Source organism: Euleptes europaea, chromosome 4 (genome assembly GCF_029931775.1).
Source record: "Euleptes europaea isolate rEulEur1 chromosome 4, rEulEur1.hap1, whole genome shotgun sequence".
Lineage (NCBI taxonomy): Eukaryota > Metazoa > Chordata > Lepidosauria > Squamata > Sphaerodactylidae > Euleptes > Euleptes europaea.
Genome location: NC_079315.1, coordinates 81,864,467 through 81,878,514, shown reverse-complemented (window position 1 = coordinate 81,878,514; position 14,048 = coordinate 81,864,467). Strand labels below are relative to the sequence as shown.

Here is a 14,048-nt window from a genome sequence, read left to right as displayed (position 1 = left end):
GAGAGGTGATGACTACCACATGGGTACATGACACACAGTCTTACTGGCTTGTTAGAATGGGCAGACAGGACTTGTTCATCGTGATGGAAGTTATTAATATCTCAGTGAAGGGAGGGTATTGTCATAACAACACTGAAGATGTCTTTTTGAGACCCTTGTTAAAGAAGTCATACTTGGTTTTCACTAAATATCATCCAGACTCAAGTATGCCATACATGGGCACGGTGTTTCAGCATGTGGTAACAACCCAACTACAGCAGTGAATGGATGCAACTGTGCTACTTTTACTGGGCATCTCCTGGGTATTTGTGGTATGCTCCTCAATTACCTTGCTGGAATAGGGTTGGAGGACACTTTGGGTGCTTCCACGCTGAGATGATTTTGTGTGTAATTGTTGCTGCTGCTGAGAATGCAGAGGCATTTGCAGTAGCAACATAGCAACCACCCAGGGGTCTTCCCCACACTTTCCTAATCTCAGCCCCCCAGTGGGCATTATGGACCACTGATCTGATTCAGCAGGGATCTTCTTAAGTTCTCATTTCACTTTTCCCTCTCCTGATAAGTCAGATGCCTGGCTGGCCAAGGCATTTGGATCTTGTGTATCTGTTTTCCGAATACATGACATCGTGCATGGGTTTATCAGGCACTGCAGCAGTAGGTTTTTGCGTTCTTATTAGAGAAAAGGGAACTGTCACAATCATGAAGCTGTTACTTAAATGTGGAACCATAGGGACTGCAGGTTAACTGATTTGGCTCATATACTTTGTCCATTAACCTCTGTGGTTTTAAGCATGCATGGCAAAATGCCAAAGCATGAAGGAGCTTAGGGAAAGGAAGTCAAGGGGGAGGCAGGAAGAATAAAGAATTCACTTTGAGATCCTTATCCCGTTCCCAGGGTGTACATATTTCCGTCTCCTGAAAATATTTTTAGGTTAGGTTTTTTTAAATCATTCTCTTTTTCCTTCATGTTTACTGGTTCTGCTAAGCCACTGGGAAGTGAACAATTATTTTTTTCCAGTAACTGACAAAGGCAGTGACTTTGTTCTCTAACATGTCAATTCATGTAAGTGATCATACTGGTTCACTTACCAAAGAACAGGCAATTCTTCTGAAACTGACTTAGACAGACTTCTATCAGTTTTGCTAAGGTAAACTATTTACTAGTTAGGCCGTGAACATATCCATAATCAGTACTAAGAACAGTGGAAACTGTTGTTCCCCAAATCAGGTGCCATGCTGATGGTTTGCCCTAAGTGATACTATCTACTCTCACAAATCCCAATTGAAAGTATGTTTTGGTGCCATCTCTTCCTGTCATTTAAACGTCACATAATCGACACAGGCCACACAACCCAGAAAGACACATTCAGACACCAGCTTCACAGACAAACACACATTTCTCATGCTTCCAGAGATTGAGTGATGAATTCTGTATTTTCTTGATATTTAGAAGTTATCCAACTAGAACATATCTATAAGTGTATAAATTGTCTGTCTAAATGAGAAGGGTGACTTTTACCTTTATAAATGTATATTTAAAATAAATCTGTTTTTGTGAATTGTTGAATTCTTACCTTGAGTTTATTGTTTGATTTCAAGGAGCTTACAAGACCTGAAGCTGTTGGTCGTATAACCATATCACCAGCCATTTCTGGGCAAGATTTTACCAGATCTGAGGGAACAGTGTTCTTTGAACCTGGACAGAGAAATACTGTTCTGGATATAATGCTGTCTCCGGAGACAGGATCCTTAAATCCATTTCCTAAACGCTTCCAAGTCGTGCTTTTTAATCCTACTGGAGGTGCCGGAGTTGATGACATCTATGGTACTGCCAACATCACTATTGTGTCTGATTCAAACTCTCAAGCAGTTTGGGGGCTAGCTGATCAGCTTTACCAGCCAATTGATGACACCATTTTGAATAGAGTCCTTCAGTTGTTAAACGTCAAAGTAGTCTTAGAAAGCACGGAAGAGCAGCTTGCTGCAGTGTTGTACATAATCGACAAGGTACATACCTGTGTGCTCCTTTCTGTAATGATTAATGGCTGGCCTAGAATTAGTTGGGAATGCAGTAACTCTTTGGGGGGTGTAAAATATCAAAATGATAAACTGCAGGTGATATGCTGTGACAAAAAATGCTGCTTTAGTTCTAAAGGCTAATTAAAACTTTATGAAAAGAGAACCTGTTACCAAGATAATAAGCCTGGCTGTTTATCAAGCATTAAAATGTAAAGGAAATGGTTCAAATATACATTTAGTGGAGAATATTGTAGTTCTCTTTGCATATAGTGACTCAAGTAAAAACAACTGGCTTCACCTCTAAGAAGCAGGGCATTTGATGGGCATTTGAATAATAATTAAAATATGATCATAATCACACCTGTTATTTGATCTTGTTAATATATATAATCTAAACTAATTTCTGCCATTAAGTTGCAGTCTGACTGTTGGTCTAATGCCTTAATGTCTGCTTTCAGTTTCCTGGGCATTAGGAAGGATAGAGAAAGAGGTAATGTAGCAGATAGGTGTGTAACAAGGACATTGTCCAACTAGAAAAGTTCGCCAGTATTTTTGTGTATGGTGTTTCCACTTTCTGCCCATTATTGTACCATGCCAGTGACTTTGTGAAGGCTTTATGGTTCTTCTTTGGTTAAACTATTTTGTTTTGGGGAGCTGTGCCTTCTAGGCAAGGGCAAAGCTTTGCTTATACCTACCGGCAGGCAGGCAGACATGTTTGTACAGATTTGGGAGGACGGAGACAGGGACTCAATCACCCCTACAGGGAACAGAGCCAAAGCTTTGGTTGTATCTTTTGGCAGTTAGATAGGGGTTGTGCACTATCCAGTAACATGATGGCTCAGGTTTACTTGCCTGAATACACTGTGAGGGAGATGGAAATAGAGGTAGAGGCTCAGGTTTGGTCCTCTGTGGTAGGTAGCTTCACTGACAAGACATGAGAGTTCAGTGGTAAGGAAGGGTCAAATATCTCTATGCAGGAGAACCATTGACTCAGGATCTGAGATCAGTCAAGGCCTTTGATTTTATCTGAAAGCATCGGGTGGAGTTAAGAAGGTTAGGCACTAAATTGGGTTATCCTTGTTTGCATTAATCTGCCTGATCCCGTCCAAAGTAGTTTGGATCAGTACGTTTTTTTTACCAAAATAAAGCATTTTATTTATTGTAGGAGGGTGGGATCATCCTGTGCCCTTCCCCATCTAACCTCTCTGTACTCTGCTCTTTGAAACATATCACTCCCAGAATGGTTCTGATACCAGAAGTCAGGTACATTGGGAGGAGGGAATTCAGAAATGATATGTGCATTTGAAATCATGGTTCAGTTCCTACCGCCCACGCACTCCATTTGTTTTTTTAAAGAGGTCTTCACAATGTCCCACTTGAGGATCTCAGCATAAACGGAGGAAAAGCTCATATACCAATATTATCATATCTCACTGTGCCTCCTCAGCAAAGGAGAATTTTTATTGATTGCAAAACAAGGAGAGATTTGCCTATCAGTCTGCAATTTGGTGTGAATAGTACTGTCCCTAAATATTTTATTCAGATTGCATGAGGGGAGAGAATTGCACTCAGAAATGTCATTTCCAAGTCAAGCCAGTGAAAATGAATACTGAATTTATAAACTAATCTTAATAGCTTTAATACTGTTTCAAAGAATCTGAATAGGATTTTTAGAAAGAACAAAGGACTCTGACTCTACAAAAAAAGAGTTCATCCTCACCAGGTAACACACTTAGGCAAAGAATGTTAATTTAGTCCTAGAAAATCTTTGTTCTCCTCAAGTAATTTAATTGTGAAAAATTGCATGATTGTCACTTGCATTGCACTGAATAATTTCACCAACTTTTCTTTTTTAAGGTACTGTCTGAAGTGGAGAAGCATCCACTCACAGATACAAACCGAAATCTTTTGTATGAGATCCTTTGTGCACTTATTAATCCCAAACGCAAGGATACCCGGGGCTACAGCTTCCTTGCTGATGTTACTGAGAAATTTGCCTTTTCTCTCCCTATTGGAGAAATGTGTGGTTCACTGGGTGTAAGGTAAAAGAGACTTTTCACATAGAGAATATGAAGCTCACTTGGTTTTAGGTCACAATGGGTAGCCGTGTTAGTCTGTCTGTTGTAGTAGAAAAGAGTCCAGTAGCACCTTAAAGACTAATAACATTTTTGGCAGGGTATGAGCTTCCGTGAGTCATAGCTCACTTCTTCAGAAGTGGTTTTTGGTGTATGCCATAATTCTCTGAAACAGTATAGATCTTGGTTGGACAAAAATTACTATAGTAAAATCTTTAAAAAATAGAGTTATAACATTTTTAATTTTTGATAAGACTGGATTGACATGAGGATTTCTGAAATAGAGCTTAGCCTACTGAAATATATCCATCAGGTGTCAAAACTTGTGTTCTTCTTGGAGGAATCAATAACGATCAAAGAAGTTGTAGACAATTAAAAAAACTTTAAAATAGTAACACCTCAGAAAGCCACAGACTGTCCTCTGAACTATATAAGAAATTCAAAATAATATCTGGCAGAGCCTTTGGAAAGACTGTTCAATACAGTTTTCCAAGAAGGTGCTGTGCCTCACACATTGAAGGAGGCAAGGATAGTGGCTCTATGGAAAGAAGGTGGAGAGAAAACCATGATTGAGCTTTGCCATTCTGTATTTTTATTAAATCAGGACACAAAAATGTTCACTTCTTACCTCTACACTGAACAAAATTATTCATGAATACATGAATCAGTACCACACTGGGTATATACCTAAGAGACAAAAGCGAACCACATTTGTTGCTCCCTCAAGGTTATTGACTATTTCAGAACAAAAATATCAAATACACAATATTGTCTGCTTGCTTATACCTATATTAAAAATATGGGATTGGATCTGGACTAAATTGGGAGAAACAGATGGAAGTTGGGAAGGTGACCTGCTCAAGCCTCTGAGAGGCTTTAGAACCATAGATGGGGAGATCTGGACATGCATGCCTATATGTGGAATATCTCTGATCACAAGTTTCCCTGCTTATAATATTATTAAAACATTATTAATATTGCTCTGACCTGGATGGCCCAGGCTAGCCTGATCTCGTCAGATCTCAGAAGCTAAGCAGGGTCAGCCCTGGTTAGTATTTGGATGGGAGACCACCAAGGAATACCAGGGTTGCTGTGCAGAGGAAGGCACTGGCAAACCACCTCTGTTAGTCTCTTGCCGTGAAAACCCCAAAAGGGGTTGCCATAAGTCGGCTGCGACTTGAAGGCACTTTACACACACACAATATTGCTAATTATAAACAAACAGCCCAATAAAGTTATCAAGAAAAAAAAGAGTACACCTGCTTCACAAGTTTGCTTTCACAATTGTAAAATTTCCCCCCTCTTCTGTCTTAACAGAGGCAAAACTATCCTTGACCATTGCCCTTACATTGTTATCACTGCCCATTTCTGGTATCCACAGCAAATCAATGGGCACATATTTTATGGGAAAGACGGTGACTTTATCAGAATACCTGAACGCTTGTTAGAGATTTCCGATTCACCTCATTCGAAAGATGAAACCTGTTGGTTTATTCAGTTTACTGAGTATAGCAGCCAGCAATGGTTTATCACCGGTGATAAAGGAACTGCCCTAAAAAATAAGGTATGACTTCATTATTGTTGTTATTGATCAGACTGATGGCTTTTATGTTTTCTTTAGAAAATTCAGAGCTGCTTACTTGGGGTCCCCAGTAGTTTCCCATCCAAGTACTGTGCACAGCCATACATCCTTAGTGTTACCTACCATGCTACAGATTTGGTGTTTCCTTTTTTAAGATTAAGCATGAGGCATAAAAATTTAAAAAATATGCGTAATGTACTTGTGATCTGGAAGTGTAGCCATATTAGTCAATAGAAGTATAAACTCACAGCCTATTCTTGGGCCTTTGAGACTGTTTCAGTGAGATATGATAGGCAACAGCTCACTGCATCAGATATGCAAATTTAAGGAAAGAATAAGCCTCTTTGCTTATGGTTTGTGAATAAACTTGGTTAGCAGACTGCTCACTAAGTGCCCAGATCATGCTTCTCCCTTCTCCTTTCTCCTCCTCTGCTTGTGTCCCCTCTGCTTGCACTGTTTCCCTTGATGTCATTGGCTAACCTATTGTGATGTCATCACAGTTCTGCATTATTCTTGCAAATGAGTCAGCTGCCTGGCCCGAGGTTTGCAAGGTACGCTACCATCAAAGGGACTGCTGGGGGGCATCAGGGACCATGGACCATCTGGTTTGCGCTGGTTTCATTGTTCAGATATCCCAGCCTCTGCTTTGTCATAGAATCATGCAAACCTTGGGCCAGACAGCTGAAACTTTATGGACAGCAGGACAGCTTTTTGATTCTCAGGGCTATGGCAGCTTTGAAAAATTTTAATTTTGCTGGATTATGATTGTGTTATAGGACTTTGAATAATACCTTCTTAATGCAGATCAGTTGAGTAATCTCAAAACTTTCCCCTAGAAGCTGATTATGATAAGGGCAGTTAATACGATTAGTTTACAACAGAACCTTGGTGAATGCAAAGGGATACAAATAATATTTGGAATTTATACATAGTTTGAGGACAAGCCTGATTGAAGGTGTTCATGGCTGTGGTTCAGTGGCTTAAGCCTGATGTTTTTGCGAGGATCTTGCCCATTAAGCTGTAAGTTCAAGCCTATGGGGCTGTGTTTCAAATCTCTTGGTGCCCCTGTGTGTGTGTGTTAAGTGCCGTCAAGTCGCTTCCGACTCATGGCGACCCTATGAATGAAAGTCCTCCAAAATGTCCTTGGGGCCCCTAGCGGAGAGAAAATTGGGATCTTTACCTTAGAATACATGAAGGGTCCATACTTAGCAGTAAAATGGATGCTTTGCTTTGAGTCCCAGTTTAATCTCCAGTACCTCCAGAGGGATCCCAAGCAGCAAGGCAGGGGACAATCTCAGCCAAAGACCCTGGGATGATAATGCTGAGATAGCAGTCCAGTGGTTGACTGGGGCAGCCTCATGTTTCATGTATGAATTAAAAGGGGGGGAATCCACTTTGTCTATTTCAGATTTTTTCCTTGAGTGTGAAAGATTTGAGCCCACTTCTGCTGAAAGATAACAATGATGTTACTTATCGAATTCATTCTCCAGACAGCCGAATAGTTCCTCGTAAATCTTTGTGTCTCCTTTGGAATCAGGCTGCTGAAAGGTATATTTTTCATTCATTGTTTTGTTTTGTGTATCTAGCTTGAAACTTATGAGACTTGGCATAGCAGCTGCAGTGGCATACTGGATCTTGCTAGCTCCTAGCAAAGGTTTGCTGAACTGACTGACGTCATCAACTCAAGTCAAACCACTAGGCCTTGATCCTAACCTAGAAAAGTGGGAGAAAGATATTTTCAAACCTTTTCTCAGGGCTCCCAAGTCTTCCCAACTGTACAGGCCAAACACAAAAATCTGGCTCCAGAATCTGTTTTTCACTAGATTTGTCGTCATTCCTAGTCAGATGATTTCTTTTTTCTTGTCTTGATATCTTTCACCTTCAGCCTCACGTCCCCTCAATCCCTTTTTCCAATATTGTGTGTGATGTAGGCTTCAGCCCGCATTTGTGTGGAGTTTCTAATGTGTGGTGTTCTTGGGATGGAAGAATTTTGTGCTTACAGGTGATAGTATTTTGCTTGTACTAATGGTTGACCATGTTTTATTATGATTATTGATCACTGACCTGAAGATGAATGAACATTGTTAACCTTTTTGTTTCTTCTGCAGCTGGTTGACTGATAGTCAGTTCTGTAAAGTGATCGACGAATCCTCAAATTATGTGGAATGCTCATGTTCACACCTATCTCTGTATGCAGCTTATGCCCAGACAGACACCTTGTCCTCTTATAATGAAGCTTTTTTCTCATCTGGTTTCATCTGTATTTCTGGTCAGTTGCTATATTGTTATTATTTTCATACTGATGAATGTTATACTGACCTTGCTGCTTACATAATGTAACATAATATCATGATGGACTGGTTTAGGGGTGCTGTAGGGGGTCAACACAAGTGACTGGAGCATAGACAAGCCAAGATGTCATTACCACATTGTGTTCTAGCAACTTCGGGAAGAAATGTGAATGAAAAGATGGATTAGCTGACATTTCACATAATCGTGTGAGTGGCAACCTACTACATGATACATAATAACATTTGCTGCCTAAAGTTCAGATAATTTCTAGTCATGGAAGCTCATCCAGAAAAGTTTCTTCTCATAAAGCAGCATCACATTGTACAAGAAGGTGTTTTGATGCAGGGGAGAGCAGGCATTACATTTCTAGGAGCTACCTATTTTTACCCCCGAGATCCTTGGGTGCTACCGATCACCAAATGGCAGCTTATACAAAAATTACAGCGTTGTACAGCAGAGCAGTTCTGCAGGGCTCAGGTGGGGCTCTTTTCTTGCCTTGGCTCTTTTCCCAAAGCAAATTACTACCCCAAATTGTAACTTGCCTTACTGGAGAAAAAAGAGAGGCAGGGTTGCAAAAAGAGAGGCAGGAATTTTGAAACACGACTTTTTAAACAGCCCAAGTTAAATATATGCACTTTTTCTCACATTAAGGTCCTCAGTTTTAATAGTTCTCTATCTACTTTGTCATATGCAACATTTGATAATTGATCAATAACTGCATATTTTCTTTCTTTTTATAACAGGCTTAATCTTGGCTATTTTTGCACACCTCTTCTGTGCCAGGTCGTCAGTGTTTGCAGCTAAACTTCTTACTCATATGATGGTTGCCTGCCTGGGTACTCAGGTAGGAAAAATGTTAAATATAATTATTTTTACCTTCTTCCTAATTGTTCCTCAAAGAGTTGCAGATTGTGTTGGAGGCAACATGAGAATAGTAATCTAGCAATTTGTTGTAAAATTTACATAAGTATTTAATTTTGAAGTATTGAAAATTGGAAAAAATATTGATATATACAGAGCTTAGTTTGTAAAAAAAAAAAAAAGACAGCTGTTGTGAAACAACACCTCTGGAGGCCACATTCTGTAATCTCTAATCCCGAATTCCTTCCCAACAACACCAGAAATGTGGGATCTGAATGTGGTTACTCTTACTTGATGGTGAAGAAAAGGTACTCTATGTATTTAAATGTATTTATTTACTTCATGTATAGCCTGTCTTTATCACAAAAAGGTGCATTATGTGGTATGAAATGAAGCAAATGTCGTGAGACATCTAATAATACACTAGGACTAGAATTTAAAAAATTCAAAACAGTATCAGACATGGACATTGTTCAGTGGCACAGTACCTTCTTTGCATGTACTGTAGAAGGTCTCAGGTAGGGCTGTGCACCTTTTCCCCCCAGTATTTTTTTGGTTCGGGTTTAATAAACCCAGAATTTTTCAAAAAATCTGAAAAGCCAAATATAATGGATTCAGCTTTTTGAAAAAAAAATGGGTTTATTAAACCCAAACCCGAAAAATACACGGGGCAGAGCTGAGCACTGAGCTACGCAGAGCCTGGCATTCAGTTCTGCGCTGCTAGGGCCTTCAGATCGCCGCTTTTTGCAAGCTCCAACCTGGAGTTGGAGTTCAGAGCTGGCAAACAGCAGCAATCTGACTCAGGTAAATAAGGGGGAAGTGAGGAGGAGAGTGGGGAGGAAGGGAGGAAAATGGCAGTGGGGCCAAAGCGACCCCAAATAATGCTGAAATATTTGGCATTATTCAAGACCCGCTTTTTCATCTCTCTTTTATTACCACCATATTTTTACCGGTTCTGGTTCAGGTTTACCAAATGCACACCCTAGTCTCAGGTTCTACACCCAGCATCTCCTGTTAAAATGTGAAAACCTCTGCTTGACCCTGGAGAGTCATTGCCAGTCTGAGTAGACAATACTGACGTTGATAGAATAGTGTGATTCAGTGTAAAGCAGTTTCATGTGTTCATGATGTGTCAAACAATGCAGACAATGGAATTACAAAAGTAGAAAACAATGCAGAAAGAGTAGAATAATGCATATAGTAAACAGAGAATACATACCATACACAGTGGCATAGACTACAGTCATGTTCCCTTTATAAAAGCTCCTCCCTGAACCATTCCATTATACCATAGCCCTCCTACCTTTATAAAAAAATCCTCCTGTTTGACATAGTTTGCAGAATGACAGAAGTGTGGGAGCCTTCCTGCCCCCCCCCCCACGGCAGGCCATTCCATAAGTGGGGGGGGGGTCCCCACAGAGAATGCACTTGTATAGATAGCAGGTCCTTGCTGGTCACCCCTTTCTTGCCATAATTCTTTCAACACCCTGTATGATAAGGTCAGCATTATTATCTTCATATTGCATCATCTAAACCAGGGCCCTACTGATTCAGATAGCTCAATCTATTAACCATTTCACTGTTCTAGCTGTTGTGCTGCAGTAATACTCTTTATCAAGAGAAGATGAACTATTTTGCATTCAAATACTGTAATGATTGTCATTGAAATCTTGCAATGAATTTAACATCTGCAGTATGTACAAGGACATAATTATGAAAAGACTGGGATCTCATTGATAAATGTTTCTTACAACACTGTGAGTCAAAAATAACTTTTTCCTGGCTTTATGGTGTCCTAATAAGATTTGTGTTTGTTCTGATTTGAGAATGGAAAGGTTATGAGCAGTAGTCTTTTATTTACTTTTATTTATTAAGATCACCTACTAAATATGGTACTAAAATTCCTTAATGCAAATTATATGGGAGCTGGGTTATTTTGAAAAAAAAGCTGCTTTAGGCACAATGTCAAAGGATTGGCCTGGTATCAAGTTGAAGTAAAGGAAATGAGTTCCAAGTGCTGGATATAATAGACATCACAGAAGTAAGCCTACAAAGCCACAGAAATAAGCCAGATGCATGAATGCATGGAACAGGAAGCTCTCTGGGAGTAGAAAGAAATGGAAACGATGCAAGGAATAAAGGACGTGGCCTGGATAAATATGACAGTTCCATATGTCGCCCTAAGGAAGTCCATGTAATCCTGAAAAGGCCTCTGAATTAGTATAGTAGATGAAAGACTAATTTAGTGTCTCTTATTCCCTCTGGCTATGGATACTGGCAATACTGAATAAGTGTGGTGATAATAAAGGCAGTCAGCATACGTGTTATAGCCAAAAGCGAGGACCCAGACTGAAGTAATTTGCCTCCCTGACTCCTTATCTCATCCTTTTAATTTTCACTGCCAATAAAAAACCCTTTGCTCATTTCGTGCAACTTGATTAATACCGGGTGAAGGACTGCGAGCTTCATTTGGTGTATTCTGGGCGCTGTGAAGAAGTATTTCTGATGAAAAGCATGCATCTCCTGTTGTCTGAATGGGATTATACTAAATGTGACATTTAATGGGGGCCCTTGACACGCAAGTATTCCTGCTTCCAAGGAAGCCTCTGTGAACTTTGGCTGAAATCTAGCAACATGATTTTGGTGGCATTACCAGGAAATTATTACAGTGTCACTGAAAGGTATGCCAGTGCAAAGGTTTGGGCCCCAGTTGGCAACTTAGCTTTTATTTCACTATTGATGTGTATATGATTCAGTCACAAAATTGAAATCTAGAGAGAACAAGGCATGTTTCAGTCCCATTGAAATCAATAGCTTTGAAGTGCTTAACATTAAATGTAATCACTTTCGGTGAGACCTCTCGAGGGCCTTCTGAGGCGTCTGGTCTGCCATTATGGAAAACAGGATACTGGACTTAATGAATTATTGGTCCGATCCAGCAGAGGTCCCAGCAGCACACACTTCCCAGCACTGCCAGGGAAAGGGTTGTGGGCAGAGCAGGGGGCTGTGAGCATGGGTGGTGCAAGGTCTTTAAACTAGGCGGGGTAGGACACAGAGGTTTGTCATGAGGATGGATGGGAGGGAATGACAGTGTGAGCAGGGCCTAGTGATGGGCAGAGTTGGGGTGGGGGGCCCTAGGAGCTCTTCTTATATTCTTGTCAAAACTGAGTGGTAATGATGAATTCCCAGACATAACAAAACAGGTGGCCAGGTTCTGTAGACTGGTGTGGAATATAAGGAAGGCCAAACCGATTTATACTTTTATTCCAGCTCTTAATGGGGACTCGTGATTTTACTAAATAGTGTATGAAGGATATTATTGTATTTGTTTATTAATGTATATTATTGAATTTTAACTATTAGTATTCGTTTTCGGGTTTGTATTCCTTGGATGTTGGAAGCGTGACCGTAGATCTCTGAATTTTATATGGAACTGGTCAATTGACCGCAATAAACATGATGATGATGAAACACTAGTTACACTGAGGACAAGACCTGCATTTTTGTTTATGCCTTCTGGAAGCAAAGTCAGCCAGCGGGTTATGACCGTGCAGCTTTAATTGAAGTCATGTCCATCTATTTTACATAAGCAGTTTCCCTCTTCTTTGGTCCTCCTTCTTTTGATGAAAGGGGTGGAAAGGGACAGCATAGTTTTCCCACCTTGGAAAGGACAGTGAAGGAATTGTTGTTGCCTGTTGTATTGGTTTACAGCGGAGGTTCTCAAGTCAGATATTTCTGAGGGCCATTATCATATTATTTACTCAAGAGAGCCACACCACTTGATTGGCCATGGGAAAATATTTTACTGTACAGTTTTCTAGGCCTATTCTCTCTTACCCTCCCCCCTCCCCGGTGCATCACAGGTCTTCCTGCACCCAATTTCTCTCTTTTTTCTCTACCTGATATTTTTTTACCCTCTATTGTTTCTCTACTCCCCATAACCTGATCTCTTTTTGTACTACTGCATGTCAGCCCACTAGGGTTGCCAACCTCCAGGTACTAGCTGGAGATCTGCTATTACAACTGATCTTCAGCCAATAGAGATCAGTTCACCTGGAAAAAATGGCTGCTTTGGCAGTGGGACTCTATGGCATGCTGCTACTGCTTCTGTTTCTAAAGTTGTTTCTTTTTAACCACCCCGCCACACTGACAGTGCAAGCCTGAAAACTCTTCTATAGGAGTAAGCCCCATTGCATAGACTTGAGTAGGATTCTGAGTAGATCTGTTAAGGGTTGTTTTCTAACGGTAACTAAAGAGGTATACCCCCCCCAAGTATCACTTAAACTTAAAGATGCTATTGAATAATTCACCCTGAGCCCAAGACAGCCCCCCTTTTAACCAGATATCTCTACTCTTAAAAATGTTTTAAATCAAAGCTGCAATTTCACTAATTGAAAATAATTTGGCTAGTATTGTAAAGCCCTACAAACAACAGCACAGAAAGGGCAAACCCAACCCAAAACTGAATTGGAAACCTAGGAGGTTAAGGGTAACACTATAAAGAGGAATTAAACAAAATATATCTTTAATCCAACAGTGTACTTAAAACACACATTAAAAACAAAACAGACTTCTTGGGCATACAAGTCACAAACTGTGCAATACACTATACACCTATTGCAGTTCTTTAAAGGGCCACAGATTAATCCAATGATATAATATATATGGACCAAACACATTTTGGCCCAGGCTAGCCTGAAAGCATCAGATCTTGGAAGCTAAGCAGAGTCCGTCCTGGGTAGTACTTGGATGGGAGACCACCAAGGAAGTTAAGGGTTCCTATGCACAGACAGGCCATAGCAAATGACCTGCGTTTGTCTCTTACCTTGGAAACCCTACGGGTTCTACTTAAGTCAGCTGCGACTTGATGGCACTTTCTACCAACACTAGTAGTGTAATATCTGTGAATAAAAACTCTTTGGTAGGGTGAACTAATGGAATGTCCCCTCCCTGGTTCTGGATGTTAGGGGGAGATATTGAAGGGGTGGGGGGACCAAGCCGGAGGGAATTGTCTGTTACAGTACAAACAAGAAGGAATATATACTTCTTGCATCAGGCTACATTGACTTTGGTCCACAAAAGCTTATATCTCAATCAATCTTTAAGATTACCGCAAGAGTCTTTCTCTCTTTCTCTCCGTCTATTTTTTTGTCTTGTGTGAAAAGAAGCAATTCTAAAGGACGTCCTGAATAAAAGAAAGGTATAAACTTTGAGTCAGC

The 14,048-nt window shown here is 40.3% G+C and overlaps 1 protein-coding gene across 1 annotated transcript in view; it reads left to right on the top strand.

Annotated features, from left to right (window-relative positions):
• ADGRV1 (adhesion G protein-coupled receptor V1) overlaps positions 1 to 14,048 on the top strand; it is a 321,712-nt gene that overhangs the window by 154,634 nt on the left and 153,030 nt on the right. The window contains exons 78-83 of the mRNA XM_056849141.1: positions 1,600 to 2,007; positions 3,877 to 4,061; positions 5,412 to 5,658; positions 7,085 to 7,224; positions 7,785 to 7,945; positions 8,712 to 8,812. Coding sequence (XP_056705119.1) covers positions 1,600 to 2,007; positions 3,877 to 4,061; positions 5,412 to 5,658; positions 7,085 to 7,224; positions 7,785 to 7,945; positions 8,712 to 8,812 — 1,242 coding nt within the window. The remainder of the gene's footprint in view (positions 1 to 1,599; positions 2,008 to 3,876; positions 4,062 to 5,411; positions 5,659 to 7,084; positions 7,225 to 7,784; positions 7,946 to 8,711; positions 8,813 to 14,048) is intronic.